Source organism: Myripristis murdjan, chromosome 5 (genome assembly GCF_902150065.1).
Source record: "Myripristis murdjan chromosome 5, fMyrMur1.1, whole genome shotgun sequence".
Taxonomy (NCBI): Eukaryota; Metazoa; Chordata; class Actinopteri; order Holocentriformes; family Holocentridae; genus Myripristis; species Myripristis murdjan.
The window spans coordinates 39051616-39074020 of record NC_043984.1 but is presented as its reverse complement, the minus strand read 5'-3'; the positions used below and the strand labels follow the sequence as shown (position 1 = coordinate 39074020).

The window sequence follows — 22405 nt, the reverse complement described above, 5'->3', positions numbered from 1 at the left end:
AACATTGCATTAGACAGATGTGTGATGTCACCATGGCTACAGTACAGACAGACAAGCGATTTCATTCGCTGACATCAGCGTTTGCTAGTTAAATATTAAAGTGAGCGATCGGGGCCGATCTGGAAGTCGACCTCCGCCTCGCTGAGGGAACGTTTGAGGTACATTTTGTTTCCAGCTGCTCAGAAACCAAACAACGCCGCCTGTGCTCAGTTTGCATCAGGAGCCGACGCCGAAACGCCACCAGAGTCTGAAATGAAGCAGGGAGGAACTCTGCGATTTAAGACCACAGGATGGAAGTGAGCAGGTTTCTACAGACTGATGACGTCACTAAATTCAACATCTGGAGAGTGGATTCTCTGCTTCAGAGAATGAAAACAGAACTGCTTCTGTTTTGATCAATGAAATCACACACACTGGTGTAGCTACCACAGCACCTTGTGCAAGGGTTTATGGCACAAAAGGTGAAGGCACAGACATTTGATTGGACAAACAAGGTGAGGGGCGTGTCAGAGCTCTGAGGAGGATCAAATGACGCTCTGTGTTCCAGGACGAGCAGCTGCAGGTGAAAGGGGGCCAATAACTCCATTATTTCAGTGATCAAACTGGTTTTACTGAGTTTGACTTGAAGTACACTGCAAAAACTCAAAATCTTACCAAGATTATTTGTCTTATTTCAAGTCAAAAATGTCTTATTACTAGTCAAAATATCTCATTACACTTAAAATAAGACATGATCACCTCAGAAGTAACTTGTTTTTAGACAATTGTCTCTTGTTTCAAGTGAAAATTTGCTTGAAACAAGTGAAAATTTGCTTGTTTCATTGTCAAAATTTGTTTCCTGTTTCTAGCTAATTTTCACTTATTTCAAGTGAATTTTCACTTTTTCCACTGGCAAATTTTGACAATGAAACAAGCAAATTTTCACTTGTTTCAAGTGAATTTTCACTTGAAACAAGTGAAAATTGTCTAAAAACAATTTACTTCTGAGGTGATCCTGTCTTATTTTAAGTGTAATGAGATATTTTGACTTGAAATAAGACAAATAATCTTGGTAAGATTTTGTGTTTTTGCAGTGTAACCAACCAGGTGGAGTGCATGCCATGCCATCTGATGGCATCATGCCGTGTGATGACATCATGCCGTGTGATGGCATCATGTCGTCTGATGGCATCATGCCGTGTGATGGCATCATGTCGTCTGATGGCATCATGTCGTCTGATGGCATCATGCCGTGTGATGGCATCATGCCGTGTGATGGCATCACGTTTGATGGGGTCACACCGTGAGGGTCACAAGGTGCTGTGGTTCAGTCAGTCTTGACCGTGTGTGTGTGTGTGTGTGTGTGTGTGAAGTGTAATTTCCTGTGTGCAGTGTGTGTTATACACCCGTTACCCTTTTAGCTCATAAACCAACAAACAGGATCATCACTATAGAAACAACAACAACAACAACAACAACAACAGGTCCTGCTACACTAACGGTCAAGTTTGAGTAAAGTCAGTGTTGTACAGTCAGTGTTACTCAGATGTTCTGGTGTGTTCAGGGTCAGGGGGCGGGGCCAGGGGGCGGGGTCAGGGTCTGGGTGACATCATCAGACTTGTGTGGAGTTGCTGGCTTCTCCCTGCAGCCTCCTCTGGATAATCTCCCTCAGGCCTTGGCTGAAGTGCAGATTCGCTCCGATCACAATGTAGCCCTGCAGACAGCAGAGTACTGCAGTATTGAGCAGAGTACTGCAGTATTGAGCAGAGTACTGCAGTATTGAGCAGAGTACCACAGTATTCAGCAGAGTACCGCAGTATTGAGCAGAGTACTGCAGTATCGAGCAGAGTACTGCAGTACAGCAGTACAAGATAATCCAGTGAACAGACTTACATTGTGATACTCCACCACTTCCTCGATGAAGTCCATCCCGTCAGCCAGAGGAATCTGAACTCCTTTCTTGGTCCAGTCTGCACACACACACACACACACACACACACACACACACACACACTGTTGTCATTAAATAAAATAGAATTAAATATAAGGACAAAAAGTGCTACATGTGACCGTTGCTATGACAACGTGACATTGTGATTGGTTGCTTGTTCTAACCCTGATGAGTGCTGGAGCTTGTCAGGTGTGTGTTACATGAAGAGTGTGTGTGTGTGTGTGTGTGTTTGTGTGTGTGTGTGTGTGTGTGTCGTACTGTTGATGAGAGGAACCACAGAGATCTGCAGCATGGTCTTCAGAGGGCCCTGCAGGGGGATCAGCTGCAACACACACCAGTAAAGGCTCATTCCACCCAGAATGCATCATGTGGACACACACAACACACACACACACACACAGACACACACACCTTCAGCCTCACAACACACACAAACCGCACAACGCTGCTGAAACTCACAATTTAAACTCCATTATCATCAAAGTCATAATTATTAATATTATTTCATTTCATTGACAGACAGACAGACAGACAGACAGGTCAGAGAGAATGACAGGTGGACAGACAGATCAGAGAGAGAGAGACAGGCGGACAGACAGGTCAGAGACAGGCAGACAGACAGGTCAGAGAGAATGACAGGTGGACAGACAGATCAGAGAGAGAGACAGGCGGACAGACAGGTCAGAGACAGAGACAGGCAGACAGACAGGTGAGAGAGAGAGACAGGTGGACAGACAGGTCAGAGAGAATGACAGGTGGACAGACAGGTCAGAGAGAGAGACAGGCAGACAGACAGGTCAGAGAGAGAGACAGGCAGACAGACAGGTCAGAGAGAATGACAGGTGGACAGACAGATCAGAGAGAGAGAGACAGGCAGACAGACAGGTCAGAGACAGGCAGACAGACAGGTGAGAGAGAGAGAGACAGGTGGACAGACAGGTCAGAGAGAATGACAGGTGGACAGACAGGTCAGAGAGAGAGACAGGCAGACAGACAGGTGAGAGAGAGAGACAGGTCAGAGAGAATGACAGGTGGACAGACAGGTCAGAGAGAGAGACAGGCAGACAGACAGGTCAGAGAGAATGACAGGTGGACAGACAGGTCAGAGAGAGAGACAGGCAGACAGACAGGTCAGAGAGAATGACAGGTGGACAGACAGGTCAGAGAGAGAGACAGGTTCTTACAGCCAGAGACTCCAGTGCTGACTGGTTGGAGAAAATCTTAAACCTGAGAAGAGAACAGAATTAAAACGATGATGATGGTGTGTGTGTGTGTGTGTGTGTGTGTGTGCGCGCACGCATGTGCATCCGTGTGTGTGTGTGTGTGTGTGTGTGTGTGTGTGTTTGTGTACCTGCGAAGGTCAGCATGAACAGCCAGACGTTTTCCCTTCATAGAAACTTAGCGTTAAACTTCGCCTCCTGGAGGAGAGAGGGGAAGACAGTGAGACCCCGTCCCACCTGCACTCCCCCCCGTCCCACCTGCACTCCCCCCCCCGTCCCACCTGCACCCCCCCCCCGTCCCACCCGCACTCCCCCCCGTCCCACCTGCACCCCCCCCCCGTCCCACCCGCACTCCCCCCCGTCCCACCTGCACTCCCCCCCGTCCCACCTGCAATTCACCCCTGTCCCACCTGCACTCCCCCCCGTCCCACCTGCACTTCCCCCCTGTCCCACCTGCACTCCCCCCCGTCCCACCTGGACATCCTTGTCCCTTTATCTGCATCAGGCGCGTTCTGTTGGGTTCTGCTGTTTGTTTCTGGGTTTTGTGTTTTTGTTTGTTTCTGTTTGTCTTGTTTTGGGAGGAACATATAAATAATATACGAAGGGCTGAATAAATCCATGAACAAATTAATTAAAGCTATATAAATAAATCATCTTTATTATATAGTGTTACGTGATTTTTTTTAATACATTAAACTGTGTGTGTGTGTGTGTGTGTGTGTGTGTGTGTGTGTGTGTGTACCATGGTCATACTGCTAAGCTGGACTGGCGGCTTGCCAGGTGGCAACACCATCACCATGACGATGGCTGTCACGGCAACGGTTGCTCCAGATGTTTTGATGGTGGTTTTGGGCGGCGAGGTAACGGAGAGCTGCAGAGAGAAGGGGGCGTCGACCAGCGCCGGATTCTAGGGAAGGGAGGGGGGGGGGGGGGGGGGGGTTATATTTTATATGTGTGAATATATCTGCATCTATATTATCTATAGTCCAGTCATTTTATGAAAAAACCCAGGACAAATTGCAAGAGAAGCAAACTCAACTGATTTTGTATCCTCAGTTTGTCCTGAGTGAGAGAAAAAAAGTCCCAAGGAATCCCATTGGTGGAAAGTTTTGAAACTCACCTATTTATGACCACATATTACCAAAAAACACAAAAAACAACGCAATAAATGCAGGAAGAGACATTTAAACAGTGAATTCAAAGGTTACTATATAACAGTGAATTAAAAGGTTACTATATATATAGTAGCCTTGAATTAAAAGGTTACTATATAACAGTGAATTAAAAGGTTACTATATATATAGTAACCTTTTAATCCATTGTTTAAATGTCTGTTCTGGCATTTAGTCCTCATATTCCTTATTAGCGCATATCAAATCAGATAATGTGTGATATGCATGTGAAAACAGAATAATTCAAAGAACTGGTAATTGACTTTTTTTCTTGTCTTTGTGTGTGTAATCAACTTGTGAATTTTTATAGTGATATCTGAAAGTAAAATGTTGATCCCCTTTCCCCTGTGTGTTAAAAACAGTGTTTTTTGGTAATATGTGGTCATAAATAGGTGATTTTCAAAACTTTCCACCAATGGGATTCCTTGGGACTTTTTTCCCCTCACTCAGGACAAACTGAGGATACAAAATCAGTTGAGTTTGCTTCTCTTGCAATTTGTCCTAGGTTGACCCCAATTTTGGCCTAAAATTACTGGACTACTATATCTATATATATTTCCTGATATTACCTAGTATTAAGACTTTGCTGCTGTTCTACTCACCAGAATCATGATGGTGCCAAAGTAGGTGGTTCTCAGCAGCATCTCCAGGTCTTTGGGCATCTGGAGGCGACAAACATCAACACTCACTTTGTTCTCACGGTTTTTCACTTTGATTTTGGCCACATCAGGAGGAGGAGCTCTCCTCTGGCCAGGCATGACGTCGCTGTTTCATGATGTCGCTGTTTTATGATGTCACTGTTTTATGACATCACAACAGGCAAAACTGCAGCCTGAAGCTAAGGACGGCATATTTTTGATTTTCCAATCTGGCTGTTTATTTCTGAGTGATCTGAACTGTTGAGTTTAATTTCTGCAGACAACCTTCATGTCGACTAACTAAATGATGTCATGCTCATGCAGTGTGTGAGTGTGTGTGTGTGTGTGTGTGAGTGTGTGTGTGTGTGTGTGTGTGTGTGTGTGTGTGTGTGTGTGTGAGTGTGTGTGTGTGTTAGAACCTCAGGATAATCCATGGTATGGGAACTGTTTTATGTCATAGGAGTGCTGATAAAATGCTTTTGTTTCTGCTCCTGTGGTTCCAGCTGTGAGTCACTGAGAGTTTGCAGGAACGTTAAGAACGTTCCTCAGGAGGCCACGTCCTGCTGGTGTGTTCTGTTGCTGTGTTATTTGGTTCCGTGGTCTCCTGGTGGTTTTGTGATGGTTCTTGGTTTTTTATGTTTTGGGGGCGGGGCTAGTGGTGAGTCTCACCCTCTCGTTGGCGATGTACGTCTGGAAGACTCCGGCCTTGAAGTAGGAGAACATCCCGCTGTCGAAGAAGAACTCGGACAGCGCCAGGTAGACCATCCTGTCAAACTCCCTGATGACGGGATCCACGGCGTAGTTCACCAGCGAGCTGTTCACATCGGCCAGCTCAAAGAACATGCCCTGACACACACACACACACAACACACACAGACACACACACACAAACACACACACAACACACACACACAAACACAACACACACACACGCACAAATGTTAATATGTCTGTGATCATATCTCATTTTAATGTTGTAATTATTGTTTATTATAATGTTAGTACGGCTGGTCACAGGCTTGTTTTGCACCATGTGACCAGTTTAGCTCCTCTGATTGGTTGGTGTCATCATCAGGAGTGAAATGATTGGTCGATTCATTCTCGGACAGAAAATGTATTGATTCTAACTGATCGGACAGCCGTCGGTGTTCCTCACCCTGAAGTTCATGTCGAGGCTCCTCGCCGTGACGACCGGGTCGCTCAGAAGAGAGTAATCAATACCGATGTATTGATCGACCTCGGCTCGCACAGGGATGGTCTCTAACATGGAGTTAATATGAACCAGAGCAGCGTGATTGAGAGAGGGACAGATCTGCAGACAGACAGGTCAGAGAGACAGACAGGTGGCAGCTGAGTCTCAGTTCAGGCTCCGCCCTCTTTGCATTTCCAGACAACAAACATCATAGATATCAATAATAAAGGCTAGATGTCTTTCGGCGGAGTCTCTAACATCATCACCTGGCGGCCATCTTACCACAGGCAAGCTCTCTACCTGAGGGAAGGTGAGCGATCTGCACAAACGGAAACACTCTAACCTCGCTGAAATCTTTTCCAAGCGGTTTGGTTTCTTACAAACGTTATTAATGTGGCTACAATTCTGGATGTTTGAACATGTTAAAATCGCAGCTTTTCTCTTAAAAAAACCGACTTAATCATGCAGCATAGTTGTGTAAGGCTGAGACCACCAGATTCAACTTGTTGAAAAAGTTTGTTAAAAACATCATTACGTTATGATTCCTACAGGAAACAGCTGAGTGAAGATGCCAGACTTTTGTGCAGCCTACGGAGGCTCTACTCGCCGTGGTTTGTTTGTTTTACAGGACTGATCTTTCCCTTCCACTTACTGATTTACACAACACTCCCCTTACTTTGTATTCTTCTTTAGTTATTGTTAATGCTTATCATGTAATAAATATTATTTATTATTACTGATTTCACTATGTTTGTTGGGTCATTTCTTATTTCTGTCCTCCATGTGTATACCTCCACAGTAGTCTAGTTCTCTCTAGAGGGTGGGGATTTCAACATGCAGCATTTCTTGATGTATATTTGTAAAGGGAAATCTTGTACCTATTTTTTATTGCAAATAAATGTCACATTTATAAAATATTACTAATATAATACAATATTTTGAATTATTACTTGTTTAAATTAAACCATGTAATAATTCAAATTATTTTATCATATTAGTAATGTTCCTATTATAAAGGTATACATGTATCTCATGTTGCCATTCTGTACGCTGAGTTTTAGTAGCTCATATATTGATTTGACATAAATACCTTGTGTGTGTGTATATTCATTGCACCTATCTGAAGTCCAATGGGGAAATAAGTAGGTGATCCCAAACTTTTGACCAGGAGTGTAAAATAATTATCCATAAGTGCAGTGTTATAACTACACCTCTGATATTTATAACAAACCAAACTGTTTGAAAATCGGTAGAAAATTGAGCAGGTTCTGGTTATTTGAAAAGTTCATGCACCACTACTACAATGTTATGGGTGAGCGAGCTGACTGTGGCAAGATGGCCGCCAGTGCGGACGTGCGACTCCATTGGCCGGCAGCGCCCACGAGACATCGAGCCTTTATTATAGATATCCATGGCAAACATCATGTTAGTTATCATAACCCATAATGCACTTCAGACAGACATGGCCACGCCCCTGAATGGGGGTGGAGTTTGAACTGAGACACAGCTGGTGTCTGCTGCTCTGTGATTGGTTGATTTGACTGAACCTGTTGGTTGAGCAGGAAGCGCATGCCCGTCGTCAGGAAGGTCGCCAGGACGTCGTACACCCTCCTGGAACCAAAACACAACCTGTCGTTATCGTCGTCATCGGCATCATTTGAAACAAAGGCGGAGCTTCTTCAGCCAAACAGAAGCTGAGAACGTTCAGAACAGGAAGTGACAACAGGCTCAAGAGAACATCTGCAACATGAAGTTTTTCATTTAAACTGAATATTAATTACTGATGGGGTCAACAATGGAAAAAGCTTTCGATCTTTCTTGAGTTTATATTCTTTGATCATTTTCTTTTTGGACCACATTCATTTATTTGGTAAATGAAGGAAAGTGCGTGACCCCAGGGTGCCGCTGAACTTGGCCCTCATCTTGGCGATCCGGGCGTCGCAGCTCACGTTGCTGATCTTCAGCCGACCCTCCTCGTCTCGCACCAGATTCAGAGCCGTGTTGATGTTCACGCCGTCCGCTGAGGCGTTGATGACTCCTGTGTCGTAACTGTCACAAGATCACTGTTATCTGGACTGCATCATCATCATCATCATCATCACACAGCATGCTGCAGTTCAATCTGGACTCACAAGAACCAGTAGAGGATCCGCCTGTGGAAGCTCAGCGTGATGGACGAGTTCTGAACATCAAACAGAAGACCAAGACCCGGCTCGAAACCCAGCTCAGCGTGAGTCAGGTTCAACTCCATGATCTTCACACTGACCAGGAGAGGAGACGAGGAGAGGGGAGGAGGAGAGGAGACGAGGAGAGGAGACGAGGAGAGGGGAGGAGGAGAGGAGGAGAGGAGACGAGGAGAGGAGAGGAGGGGAGGAGGAGAGGAGACAAGGAGAGGAGGGGAGGAGAAGAGGAGGGGAGGAGACGAGGAGACAAGGAGAGGAGAGGAGGAGAGGAGACAAGGAGAGGGGAGGAGGAGAGGAGACAAGGAGAGGGGAGGAGGAGAGGAGACAAGGAGACGAGGAAAAGAGACAGAGCATTAGCCCTCAGTTCATCTCTCACATCATCCTTGCTCTAGTGATGCAGAGCCAACTGCACTTTTACTTTGTATCACTTTTACTTTGTATCACTTTGTATCACTTTTACATTGTATCAGTTTATATCACTTTGTATCACTTTGTATCACTTTGCTCTGTATGACATTGTCTGGTAATACATGCTGTGTATTGCATGGTGTTACTCTGTGATGGTGTACTGGAACCGTCCCTCCCTGCCCTTCATCTCTGGCATTGTGATGTTACTCAGCTCCTCCTCAACAAACTTCTGAGTCTCGTCTCGCACTGCAAACAGAACCAACAGAACCAACAGAATGAACATGACTGCAAACAGAACCAACAGAATGAACATGACTGCAAACAGAACCAACAGAACCAACAGAATGAACATGACTGCAAACAGAACCAACAGAACCAACAGAATAAACGTCAGGTTTGTTGCTCTGCCTCCTGGAAATGAGACTAAAACCAGTGGGTGAACCCAAAGCAGATCCACACACTCTTTTTTAAGGTATGCATCCACAGTATGTATATGTATTATTTATGTATGTATGCAAGTATGTATAAGTGTATGAGTGTGTGGGTCAGTGTGTGTGTGTGCATGCATGTATGTGTGTATGTGTGTGTGTATAATGAACATGTACAGTCCAGGGCAGTGCAGCTGCTGCTGCAGTCAGGGTTAGGGTTACAGGGTCACAGGGTCACAGGGTTATAGGGTTACAGGGTTAGGGTTACAGGGTTACAGGGTTATAGGGTTACAGGGTTACAGGGTTACAGGGTTACAGGGTTACAGGGCTATAGGGTTACAGGGTTAGGGTTACAGGGTTACAGGGTTATAGGGTTACAGGGTTACAGGGTTATAGGGTTACAGGGTTACAGGGTTATAGGGTTACAGGGTTAGGGTTACAGGGTTAGGGTTACAGGGTTACAGGGTTAGGGTTACAGGGTTACAGGGTTATAGGGTTACAGGGTTACAGGGTTAGGGTTACAGGGTTACAGGGTTACAGGGTTATAGGGTTACAGGGTTAGGGTTACAGGGTTAGGGTTACAGGGTCACAGGGTTATAGGGTTACAGGGTTACAGGGTTACAGGGTTACAGGGTTACAGGGTTAGGGTTACAGGGTTACAGGGTTATAGGGTTAGGGTTACAGGGTTACAGGGTTACAGGGTTACAGGGTTATAGGGTTAGGGTTACAGGGTTACAGGGTTACAGGGTTACAGGGTTATAGGGTTAGGTTTACAGGGTTACAGGGTTATAGGGTTAGGGTTACAGGGTTACAGGGTTACAGGGTTACAGGGTTACAGGGTTATAGGGTTAGGGTTAGGGTTACAGGGTTACAGGGTTACAGGGTTATAGGGTTAGGGTTAGGGTTACAGGGTTACAGGGTTAGGGTTACAGGGTTACAGGGTTACAGGGTTACAGGGTTATAGGGGTTACAGGGTTACAGGGTTATAGGGGTAGGGTTACAGGGTTACAGGGTTAGGGTTACAGGGTTATAGGGTTACAGGGTTAGGGTTACAGGGTTACAGGGTTACAGGGTTAGGGTTATAGGGTTACAGGGTTACAGGGTTATAGGGGTAGGGTTACAGGGTTACAGGGTTACAGGGTTAGGGTTATAGGGTTACAGGGTTACAGGGTTACAGGGTTAGGGTTATAGGGTTACAGGGTTACAGGGTTATAGGGGTAGGGTTAGGGCTCATACACATGTCCAGTCCTCTCTTGGTGATGCGGATTTTGCAGCCAGCTGGTTCATCAGCCATGATGGATGAAACCCAGGGGAACAGGAAGAGGAGGGGCAACAGACAGGAAGTCATCCTGAGCCAAAGATGGTACAACTGAAACAGAAGAAGATGAAGAAAAAGGAGGACAGTTTTTATTTTATTGTTTTTTAAAGATTTTTTTTTTGGCATTTCTGCTTTATTTTGACAGTCACAGTGGAGAGAGACAGGAAGGGCAGGGGGAGAGAGAGACAGGAGAGGCAGGGGAGAGAGAGAAACAGGAGGGGCAGAGGAGAGAGAGACAGGAAGGGCAGGGGGAGAGAGAGACAGGAGGGGCAGGGGAGAGAGAGACAGGAAGGGCAAGGGAGAGAGAGACAGGAGGGGCAGGGGGGAGAGAGAGACAGGAAGGGCAGGGGAGAGAGAGACAGGAGGGGCAGGGGGGAGAGAGAGACAGGAGGGGCAGGGGAGAGAGAGACAGGAGGGGCAGGGGGGAGAGAGAGACAGGAGGGGCAGGGGAGAGAGAGACAGGAGGGGCAGAGGAGAGAGAGACAGGAAGGGCAGGGGGAGAGAGAGACAGGAGGGGCAGGGGAGAGACAGGAAAGGCAAGGAAGAGAGAGACAGGAAGGGCAGGGGAGAGAGAGACAGGAGGGCAGGGGGAGAGAGACAGGAGGGGCAGGGGGGAGAGAGAGACAGGAGGGGCAGGGGGGAGAGAGACAGGAGGGGCAGGGGGGAGAGAGAGACAGGAGGGGCAGGGGGGAGAGAGACAGGAGGGGCAGGGGGGAGAGAGGGGACGACCTGCAGCAAAGGACCTGAGGTGGGATTGGAACCCCGGTTGCTGTGATCGGGACGGAGCCCTGGTACAGGGTTAGGGTTAGGGTACAGGGTCAGGGTCAGGGTTAGGGTTCGGGTACAGGGTTAGGGTACAGGGTTAGGGTACAGGGTTAGGGTACAGGGTTAGGGTACAGGGTTAGGGTACAGGGCACGCGCTCTCGTCCCTTAAAACGTGATTCTGACGCTGAAGCGGCTTCATCCCTGCAGCGTTTCGTTGTCAAAAACTTGATTTGTTTCCAGTACAACATGGAAATAGTTAACATTTCCTCCAGTTGCTGCACACACTGTGTCTGCGTGTGTGTGCTCTGACCCAGGCTGGGAATGGACCACACACACACACACACACACACACACACACACACACACACACACACCTCGTTCTCTCTTTCTTTCCCCTTTTCCAGGAATTCTGACTCTCATCCTGCTGCTTCTCAGAATCTTCATCATAACATCTGTGTGTGTGTGTGTGTGTATGCTCCATTATAAACAGTGGTGGGACTGAACTGCAGTAACCTCCACCCTTCACAACTGACTTTCTCCTCCTCCCATGCCCCCCCCCCAGACAACAGCCTGTGACCAGCCTAACCAAACTACACTAAACAAAGCTAAAGCTATTAAAATACAGCTAAACTAAAACTAAAACTAAAACTAAACTAAAAAATTGAAAATTAAAAACAAAAACTAAACTAAAAATAAAAAAAACCCTAACCCAAACTGAACTAAAGTAAACTAAAACTAAAACTAAACTGAAGATAAACATAAACTAAACTAAGCTAAAATAAACCAAAACTTAAACTAACCCTGAACGTGAGCTGAAACCAAAACTAAAACTTAACTACAAGCTGAACTTTTTCATTTCCTTCTCTCAGCGGACAATGTGATTGGTCAACCTTCCGGACCGCACCTGAACCCAAACACCTGGACACAGCAGCTGGTCAGGTGACGTTTGAAGGAGAAGCAGAGTAACTTCCATCTTTACATCAGAGAGTAACAGCACTTAAACATCCCATCCACAGTGACCCTCCATACACACACACACACACACACACACACACACACACGCCCTGTAATCAGTGAAAGTGAAGGCAGTGATTAGAGCGGCGGCTGACATCTGGGCTGTGATGTCACAGCGAGCTGCTCATTATTTCTGTCACTTCAAAGGGACCAGCGCTCAGTAATCCCACTCCCTTCAGGGTTCAGTGAACAGCACGCTGCAGAGCCACTCTCACGCCACCTCAGAGGAGCAGGTCCACCACGTTTAGCGAGAGGACACTTCAAATATAATCTACTTTCTGCAACAGCCAATGGGAAGAAAGCGCTGTGATCCAGCCAACAGAGAGCAAGTTCTGGTTCGGACGGGGTCAAAAGGTCACGGATGAAGCAACAAACACAGCCAGCTAGCAGCTCAGCTGTCATTTACATGATGTTATTATATTACATTATATATACATATAATATTACATTGCATTGCATTGATTTGATTTGATTATATCATGATACTAAAAACACCGAGTGATAACAAATACAACACACTGACTGATTAGTGTAACAAAGGTGATTCATTCACTTCAGTGTTAATCAAGAGTTAATCCCATCCCAGGTGTGGAGTTTGACCCACAGAACTGGAGCTGAGTAGAACAGACCTTCCTATTAGATCACGGCTTGATAGTTGGAGCGGCGGCCATCTTTACGAGCATCGTTACCACGGCGCCGGGCTAACGTCAGGGCGCCGGGCTAACGTCAGGACGCCGGGTGACAGGAAATGTTCACAGTCATCAGCCAGGAAAGTGCTCTATTTGTGCATCATCACCGTAGCAACCAGCCGCAACCACCATTTTATTCTGAACTTAACTAGCTCTGCAGTTTAACCTCTGACCTCTGACCTCAATAACATTTCCAGCAGCAAACTCACCTCTCCATGTCTGTCCAGTCTGCCGTCCAGCTGCCTGCTCTGCCCTTATATACCCACACACACACACACACACCCACACACACACATTCTAACCTCTAACCTAAATGTTGCATGAAATATTGAAATATGGTGAAACACACTCACGCGGGGCGCAGACTGCCGGGAGCCGAGCAGCTGGTGCAGGTCAGAGTTCAGGTTCTGGTTCTGGTTCAGGTTCTGCTACTTGGTTCTGTGTGTGTGTGTGTGTGTGTTGGTTCTCCACAGTGACACTCTGCTCTCTGTCTGTGTTTTTATACCGGCCAGTTCAGGAGAGACTCCACCCCCCTCTGTGTGTGGTGTGTGTGTGTGTGTGTGTGTGTGTGTGTGTGTGTGGTATGTGGTGTGTGTGTGTGTGTGTGTGTGTGTGTGTGTGTGTTGGCACACAGCCAGCCCTCAGCCTGTTTATTAAGCAGCTTCAGTCTCTGCATGGCAGAGGCGCCATTCAACATTTGTCAGCGTTGCCATGACAACACAGAAATCTGGTGTCATTGACCCGAGCCGGGTGTCATGATGTCATCAGTATGGCTAATAATAACAATCATTATAACAACAACAATAATAACAATAATAATTATTGTTAATATTTATAAGGCACTTTTCAAAATAAAGTTACAAAACGCTTCAGTGAGAAAAAAATACAATAAAAATAAAAATAAGCAAAAGTAAAAATTTTATAATGTAGAAAGTGAAATGAACGATGAATCAAATCCACTAAAATAAAAGACTAAACAGACAGCTAATATTAATACACAATTATTATGGGATGTACTTCACATCCTATAACTCATAATAACAGTCAAATGAATGTTCTTTACAGAACTAAAGTCTGTTAAATTCAACAGACTGGAGGAGTTCTCTAATCTAATCTAATCTAATCTGATCTGATCTACAGCTGTGAGCCTGGCGGCTGCAGCAGGAAACCATCAGGACTCGGTTATTAATCTGAACTCTGTAATCACAGATTAGAGGGCTGGACTCAGCCGGCAGACGTTCCCTCTCATTCACGTCAGAACCTCCTTTGTATTTTTGTCCAGGAACGCAGCAGCAGAACCCGGCGGCCTCGGCCCCGCCCGAAACATCCAGATGTGTTTTGCTCATTTTCCTTTTCCTAATTTTATCCTGTTTTCTTTCAGGTTGTTTTTTTTTTTTTTGGAAGCTTAACCCTTTGAAGCCTGGATGGACGTCAGATTTCTTGTTTAAACGCTCAAACATCGTTTAAAAAAAAAAAAAAAAAAAAAGACTCAGCTGCTGAGTCGGCACTTCTCTGTTCTCCAGTGTTTCTTCATACTTCCTGTTGTTTTTGTTTTTTTAATCTGTACCACCACTCTGTGAAAGTGGGTTCCTCCTCAGTGGTTTTTAGTGGTGAAATAAAGGTTTGATGATGATGATGATGAAGATGAAGGATGACTCCGTCATTCAGAACCAGCTCATGTATTTAGTTTTTCTTTTGAAATATTACAGATGAAACAACCACTTATCATAGTGTCCTCTGGTGCCCCCTGGTGGTCCAATCACACTGCAACACACCTCAGGTCTTAGTCAACCATCAAAACTTTATTTAGAGCACATCTCATGAACAAAGACAAATGAAAAAGGTTCTACAAAGTGACAGAGGAACAGCAGAGAACGTGTCGCGCTCGGTGGTCGCTTCCCAAACCGGCCCCGTCCCGTCACTTCCTCCTGTACCTGAAACACAGAGCGGCTCATGTCAGTCTCCGTCAGGCGGGACGTCCAGCAACAGAGAGGATCTGAACTCACCTGGACTTTGACCTGAAGCCACCGCCTCCTCCTCCTCTTCCTCCTCCTCCTCCTCCTCCTCCTCTTCCTCCTCCTCTCCTGCCGGACAGACCGAGTCGCTTCCTGTCCTCAAAGGAAGGCCTGCAACACACACACACACACACACTTTAACTAACCCTAACCTTTAACACTAAATATTGCACAGCTTAATGTACAGTTCTGTGAAAAAGTATTTGCCCCCTTCCTGATTTCTTATTTTTTTTGCACATTTGTCACACTTAAATGTTTCAGATCATCAAACAAATTTTAATATTAGACAAAGATAAAGGTAATTGCCCCCCACCCCCTGGCTGGCCTACCAAAAATACTCCAAGAGTGCATTGAGTGCATAGCTGGAAAGTTTCTCGGCCTTTTGGACTCGTACGGTGCCGGTGCAGTTGTTGTAATGTTTTTTCTTGGTGGTGCAGGTGCAGGTGAAACTACTGGAGGGGTTGTGCCTCCCAGATTTGACCTCACAGGGCGCCAGACAGCTCCGCGCTGTGCCCTCACCTCACGTGATCACATACACAGTGAACGGCTGCAGCGGCCGAGGTCTGCGCCGAGCACGCGCTTTGTGAAAGCCCCTTAACGTTACGGAGCGCAAGAGTCCTTTTGTGAGCTCTCGCGTTGTTTAGAGATTAAAACTGTAAAGCCTCAGGCAACCGACTCCCAGTCTCGCGATATCCGATCCACAAATCAGTCGATTCATCTGAGGATTCATGGCGGATTCGTATCGATTGAGGAGTCTGTTACCGACACAGCCGCATCTCTCACCTGTAAAATCGGTTATCCGGTCATATCGGTCAATCGTTCCCAACCCTACTGGAAAGCCTGTTTATTTCCCTTTTAAATGGAACCACATCTGTAAGGAACATGACTCTGAGGGATGAGCAGCAGAGCTGAGGATGTGGGTTGCACCCATGAAAAATTTGCCAAATCTTCTCTGCCAAAGCCAAACAGCTGATTCTGCTGTTTCTATTGACTCTTGTTTTGAGCTTCTGGTTCCCCCAGGTGCTGCACCTGTGAGCACGGCCCACCTGTGAGCACGGCCCGCCTGTGAGCACGGGCCCTGCTGCAGGGGTCAGTAGGCTCCAAGAATGGGGACGCCACGTTTGGCTAATCTGGATTGGACTGGATACGGCAACTTCAAGCTTCAAGGTGTTCCGCAAAACCAAGTTGTGGCATCCTGTGTGTGTGTACATATGAGTGTGTGTGTGTTTGTGTGTGTATATATCTAAATACACACATAAACATATACACACACACACACACACATAGCGTAGGGTTGGGCGATATACCGAAAATTTACCGATACCGAAATTTATGACGATAACCGACGTCACTTTGCTCATGTCGGTATGTTTGATATTTAAAAAAACAAAAACAAAACAAAATAAAAGTGTTTTTTGTCTTTTATGGCTGTGTAGGTAGGCATGTCCATGTCCCTTTAAGACGCTGTACTACGTGTTCAGCGTGTGTAGTCACGTGACTCCGCCCCCTCCAGTCTGTACAGCGTGTGTAGTCACGTGACTCCGCCCCCTCCAGCTGAGGTAGTTGAAGTAGATTCAGTCGAGGACGACTTGCTTGTCATATCTTATTCTTTAAACTTGGTTTGATTGTCAGTTGTTCAATAAATTTAAAAAGTATTTAATTTGTATTTTCTTGAGTTATTCTCAGACAGCACAGTTAGAGTCGCACTTCTCAGGATGCAAACTTGTCGCCTTTCGGCTACAATCACCGTTTTTTTTTTTTTTTGGTCAGTTGGGTCATTCACGTGAATCGTGTAGTTTGGAAGAGACGCCTGGCTCCGAGTCCGATGGAAAGTTTTAACGTTAGTTTGAAGGAACCACCTTACGTTAAATTAGACCTTGCATAACGTTATGCTTCGAGCTAAATGGTTAACGTTAGTTAGCAAGACAAGCGGGCCATATGCTGGAATTTCAATTAGCAAGATAGCGAACTAATTAGCCAGCTAACGTTAGCTAGTTCCAATGTTGGAACTATCTATTGCGAATTTCCTTCGGAATGAATAAAGTATCTATCTATCAATCTATCAATCTATCTATCTATCTATCTATCTATCTATCTATCTATCTGTTAATTCCAGCATGGTCTGCTTGTCTTGCTAACTAACGTTAGCCATTTAGCTCGAAGCATATGCTTGCTATGTAAGGGCCAAGTCTTCCAGCTAACTAGCAACTCCCGTTATAGGAGCCATATCGCCCAGCCCTAACACAGCAGTTTTCAGAGTGGGGCCTGGGGTCCCGCAGGGGTCGGTCAGGGGCTCTGAGGGTCCTCAGCAGTTTAACTTCACTGTAATTTAATTCTCTAGAAACAAAAACAGCAGTTCTAATCCTTACAGTGTTTGAATCTCATGACTCACCCTGAGCGGTACCGTTTCAGAGCCTTGCTGCTGGTGTTGGTCAGCTCCTTATCGAACACTGACTGCCTCCCACCTTTACCTGCTTTCTGATGGGCTGCTGAAACAGACAGACAGACAGACAGACAGAGAGAGAGACAGACAGACAGACAGAGAGACACACAGAGAGACACACAGAGAGACACACAGACAGAGAGAGAGACAGACAGACAGACAGAGAGACAGACAGGTTTGAGACCAGGTCAGTGTCTATCAGTCACATGTTTGATCCACAGAACGTCGGTTGAGTAGAACAGCGGCCATTTTTATGCAGGCAGGTCACTGAGCGGCTGAGCTGAGACGTTCTGCAGCGAGAACAGAGGAACGTCGGAACGTCGGAACGTCGGAACGTCGGCCAGTTACAGTTCAACAAACACGTTTCTGCTGTTTGTGCCAAAACTCATTTCATTGAGGAACAAACCTCTTAACAGGCGAGAGCAGAACAATGTTCGCTGTTTTGACACGGAAGAAAAATTTACATTTTCTCCTCAGAAACTTTCTGGCTTCAAAACCGTTTTCAATTAGAAAAACTGAGACTGAATCATTTGGGTGTTGATGTGAAAAGCTTGGCCCGTCTCCTTGACAACCGTCTCCCAGGTGACATGCTGCAGGCGAACAGGTTTCATCAGGTTTCTATAACTGAGGTTAGTAAACCTGCTTTGTGAAACGCACCCCTGCTGTGTGTGTGTGTGTGTGTGTGTGTGTTGTTGCGGCTCTGACCTCCAGGTGGCGCCTCATCCTCCGGCATGGCTCTCGCTCTCTTGGGCCGCCTCTCTCTCTTGGCCGCCCGCTCTGCGTACATCTGTGCCTTCAGGATCTCAAACTGAGCTCTGTCCTCCGCCTGGAGACACGACACGTCAAACCTCCACACAACCTCCACCTCCACCCGACCTCTGACCTTTGACCCCTGACCCCTCCTCACCGTCAGCTCCTTCTTCTTGCCGTCTTTTAGGAACTTCTCCCTCTTCTTCTTTCCTCTCAGAGCCAAATCAAACTCCTGCAGAGCCTTCGCCACTGGGGGGGGGGCAAGGGTTAGGGTCAGTGCATTATGTGTACTGCAGTACTCTGTGTACTGTCTGTGTACTGCAGTACTCTGTGTACTGCAGCAGTCTGTGTACTGTCTGTGTACTGCAATACTGTGTGTACTCACTGCGGTTCTTCTTCCTCTCCTGTTGAGTCTGGAACCAAACTCTCTGAGTCTGATCCGACTCACACAGACGCTTCTGAGCCACGCTGAGCTGCACACACACACACACACACACACACACAGACACACACACACACACACACACACAGTGTAGGTATAACAAAACAGTAAAACACCTATTAACCTGTATTAGAGTTGTATTAATTGATGTTTAGTCTTATAACAATCTGCAATAATTTGACATAAATCACGATTAATCTCTCTCACACACACACACACAGATTGCCTTTAGGAGGAACACCCACATGCGCGAACACACTCTAATTAAAGGTCAGACTATCGAGGTGGTGCAGGTGTATACCTGTGTATACCAGTGTATACCCGTGTATACCCGTCTATACCTGTGTATACCTGTGTATACCCGTGTATACCAGTGTATACCAGTGTATACCCGTGTATACCAGTGTATACCCGTGTATACCCGTGTATACCTGTGAATACCTGTGTATACCTGTGTATATCTGTGTATACCCGTGTACCTGTGTATATCTGTGTATACCTGTGTACACCTGTGTACACCTGTGTATATCTGTGTATATCTGTGTATACCTGTGTATACCTGTGTATACCTGTGTATACCTGTGTACCTGTGTATATCTGTGTATACCTGTGTACACCTGTGTACACCTGTGTATACCTGTGTATACCTGTGTATCTGTGTATACCTGTGTATACCTGTGTATATCTGTGTACACCTTGTGTACACCTGTGTACACCTGTGTATACCTGTGTATACCCGTGTATACCCGTGTACACCTGTGTACACCTGTGTATACCTGTGTACCTGTGTATACCTGTGTATACCTGTGTATATCTGTGTATACCTGTGTATACCTGTGTATATCTGTGTATACCTGTGTATACCTGTGTACACCTGTGTATACCTGTGTATACCTGTGTACCTGTGTATACCTGTGTATATCTGTGTATACCTGTGTATACCTGTGTACACCTGTGTACACCTGTGTATACCTGTGTACCTGTGTATACCTGTGTATACCTGTGTATACCTGTGTATACCTGTGTATATCTGTGTACACCTGTGTACACCTGTGTACACCTGTGTATACCTGTGTACACCTGTGTATACCTGTGTATACCTGTGTACACCTGTGTATACCTGTGTATACCTGTGTATCTGTGTATATCTGTGTATACCTGTGTACCTGTGTATATCTGTGTATATCTGTGTATACCTGTGTATACCTGTGTACCTGGGGACGGTCACTGAGGACAGACTGACGTGAGCCGCCTGGGAAGCCGTGTGCTCTCTGACTGACTGAACTATCATGACCATGTTTTATCGTGCGTTTATTGAACGGGTTTTAACCTTTTCTTTGGTGTCAGGGTTTGGTCACATGACCTTATCCTAACCCTAACCCAGCCCAGGTGTCCTCTCGCCTGATTGGTAGTTTCAGCTCCCCAGTGTCCCTGAACGCCACACAGCCACAGAGGAAATACTGACTCTCACCTTTGAACTGTGAATTCCAGCTTCTCCCCTCCAGACGGAGCTACTCTCTGCTGCCGTCAGAGAGCTGAAACTACAGACCGTGAGCACGCCTTATTTATTTATTATTTATTTATTTGTGTATTTTTATTTTTGTTATTTTATTGTATCTAAGTATCCGGGTTTTTAAACTCTTTGTATTCTTGCCAACTCATTTTGTGTTTTGGGAAATCTGTGTTTACTGGTGGAGCCTTGAGCTACGGAGAACTTTTACCATGTTTCTGGTTATCATGTTTGTATGATGCAATGATGTGTGTGTGTGGACGACTCACTGCAGGACACATCTACCTACAGGTACGAATGCAGTAACCTGAACCTGAACCTGGACCTGAACCTGGACCTGGACCTGAACCTGGACCTGGACCTGGACCTGGACCTGAACACACAGGTACCTTTACCTTGGCCTCGGACGCGGCGAGCTCTCTCTCCTCTCTCTCCAGCTTCATCACAGCCTGAACGTCCTGCTCCAGTCTGGAGATGTGATCCCTGAACTTCAGGACCACGTCTGGACAGACAGACAGGCAGGCAGACAGGCAGACAGACAGACAGACAGACAGACAGACAGACAGACAGACAGACAATAATTCATCTGTTTACCACAGTTTGTGCGTTGTGATGTAATAAAGTGTAATACTGAGACGCCTTGGCGACGTTCTGAACTTTTAGACCAATAAAGTTAAAACTGAAACTGAAAATTGAGTGAGACAAAAAAAAACAGAAGTTAAAACACCTGGAAGAAACCTTAAATATCATCAGCCTGTCTCTCTCTCTCTCTGCCTGTCTGTCTGCCTGTCTGTCTGCGTACCTGGTGGCAGGACGCGGGCCTTCACGCCGTTCTTGGCGCTCTTCACCACGTCCTTCAGCATCTTCCTCTCCGACTCTCCGACCAGCGACACGGCTCGCCCGGCCCGACCCGCCCGCGCCGTGCGGCCCACGCGGTGCACGTAGTGCTTCACCGAGCCCGGCATGGTGAAGTTAATGACCTGAGAGACAGACAGGCAGGCAGACAGGCAGGGAGACAGACAGGGAGGGAGACAGACAGGGAGACAGGGAGGGAGACAGGCAGGGAGACAGGCAGAAAGGGAGGGAGACAGGCAGGGAGACAGGCAGGGAGGGAGACAGGGAGGGAGGGAGACAGACAGGGAGACAGGCAGGCAGGGAGACAGGCAGGGAGGGAGACAGGGAGACAGGCAGGGAGACAGGCAGGGAGGGAGACAGGGAGACAGGCAGGCAGGGAGACAGGCAGGGAGGGAGACAGGGAGACAGGCAGGGAGACAGACAGGGAGGGAGACAGGCAGGGAGGGAGACAGGGAGACAGGCAGGGAGGGAGGGAGACAGGCAGGGAGGGAGGGAGACAGGCAGGGAGACAGGCAGGGAGACAGGCAGGGAGACAGACAAGGAGGGAGGGAGACAGACAGGGAGGGAGACAGGGAGGGAGACAGGCAGGGAGGGAGACAGGGAGGGAGGGAGACAGACAGGGAGACAGGCAGGGAGGGAGACAGGCAGGCAGACAGGCAAGGAGGGAGGGAGACAGACAGGCAGGGAGACAGGGAGGGAGACAGGCAGGGAGACAGGCAGGGAGGGAGGGAGACAGGCAGGGAGACAGACAAGGAGGGAGGGAGACAGACAGGGAGAGAGACAGGGAGGGAGACAGACAGGCAGGGAGACAGGCAGGGAGGGAGGGAGACAGACAGGGAGGGAGACAGGCAGGGAGGGAGGGAGGGAGGGAGACAGGCAGGGAGGGAGACAGGCAGGGAGACAGGCAGGGAGACAGACAGGGAGACAGACAGGGAGACAGGCAGGGAGACAGGCAGGGAGGGAGGGAGACAGACAGGGAGGGAGACAGACAGGCAGGGAGACAGGCAGGGAGGGAGGGAGACAGGGAGGGAGACAGGGAGGGAGGGAGACAGACAGGGAGGGAAACAGACAGGCAGGGAGACAGGCAGGGAGACAGGGAGGGAGGGAGACAGGGAGGGAGGGAGACAGACAGGCAGGGAAACAGGCAGGGAGGGAGGGAGACAGGGAGGGAGGCAGGGAGGGAAACAGGCAGGGAGGAAGGAAGACAGGGAGGGAGACAGACAGGGAGACAGACAGTGAGGGAGACAGGCAGACAGGTCAGAGGCTGTGCTCGGATTTGATCTGTTTGTTTTTTTTGTGTGACAGAATCAATCAGAGGACCTGGACCGTGTGGAACCTATGGAGCATGTGGACCATGTAGAGCATGTGGAACGTGTGGAACGTGTGGAACGTGTGGAACCTATGGAGCATGTGGACCATGTAGAGCATGTGGA

At 47.2% G+C, this 22405-nt stretch overlaps 2 protein-coding genes across 3 annotated transcripts in view; both read right to left on the bottom strand.

Moving 5' to 3' along the window:
- Positions 1 to 1082: 1082 nt before the first annotated feature.
- Positions 1083 to 13427, bottom strand: pltp (phospholipid transfer protein). Its single transcript, XM_030051978.1, is given in 16 exon segments — positions 1083 to 1693; positions 1873 to 1949; positions 2189 to 2252; positions 3115 to 3157; positions 3282 to 3327; positions 3330 to 3348; positions 3893 to 4057; positions 4925 to 4984; positions 5630 to 5806; positions 6117 to 6272; positions 7700 to 7763; positions 8046 to 8201; positions 8285 to 8413; positions 8890 to 8989; positions 10408 to 10540; positions 13311 to 13427. Coding segments are annotated over 15 exon segments (1470 nt in total). The 5' UTR covers positions 10520 to 10540; positions 13311 to 13427; the 3' UTR covers positions 1083 to 1591.
- A 1311-nt stretch (positions 13428 to 14738) lies between these two features.
- The window catches only part of ddx27 (DEAD (Asp-Glu-Ala-Asp) box polypeptide 27), a 22455-nt gene continuing 14788 nt past the window's right edge, over positions 14739 to 22405 (bottom strand). The window contains exons 14-21 of one of the 2 annotated variants that reach the window (XM_030051011.1): positions 20920 to 21097; positions 20513 to 20619; positions 18551 to 18638; positions 18323 to 18414; positions 18121 to 18241; positions 17365 to 17458; positions 14964 to 15083; positions 14739 to 14891 (exon numbers count right to left, since the gene is read on the bottom strand). In XM_030051011.1, coding sequence (XP_029906871.1) covers positions 14876 to 14891; positions 14964 to 15083; positions 17365 to 17458; positions 18121 to 18241; positions 18323 to 18414; positions 18551 to 18638; positions 20513 to 20619; positions 20920 to 21097 — 816 coding nt within the window. In that variant the 3' untranslated portion in view covers positions 14739 to 14875. Of the gene's footprint in view, positions 14892 to 14963; positions 15084 to 17364; positions 17462 to 18120; positions 18242 to 18322; positions 18415 to 18550; positions 18639 to 20512; positions 20620 to 20919; positions 21098 to 22405 lie in introns of both variants that reach the window. The other variant, XM_030051010.1, reaches the window with a different exon arrangement.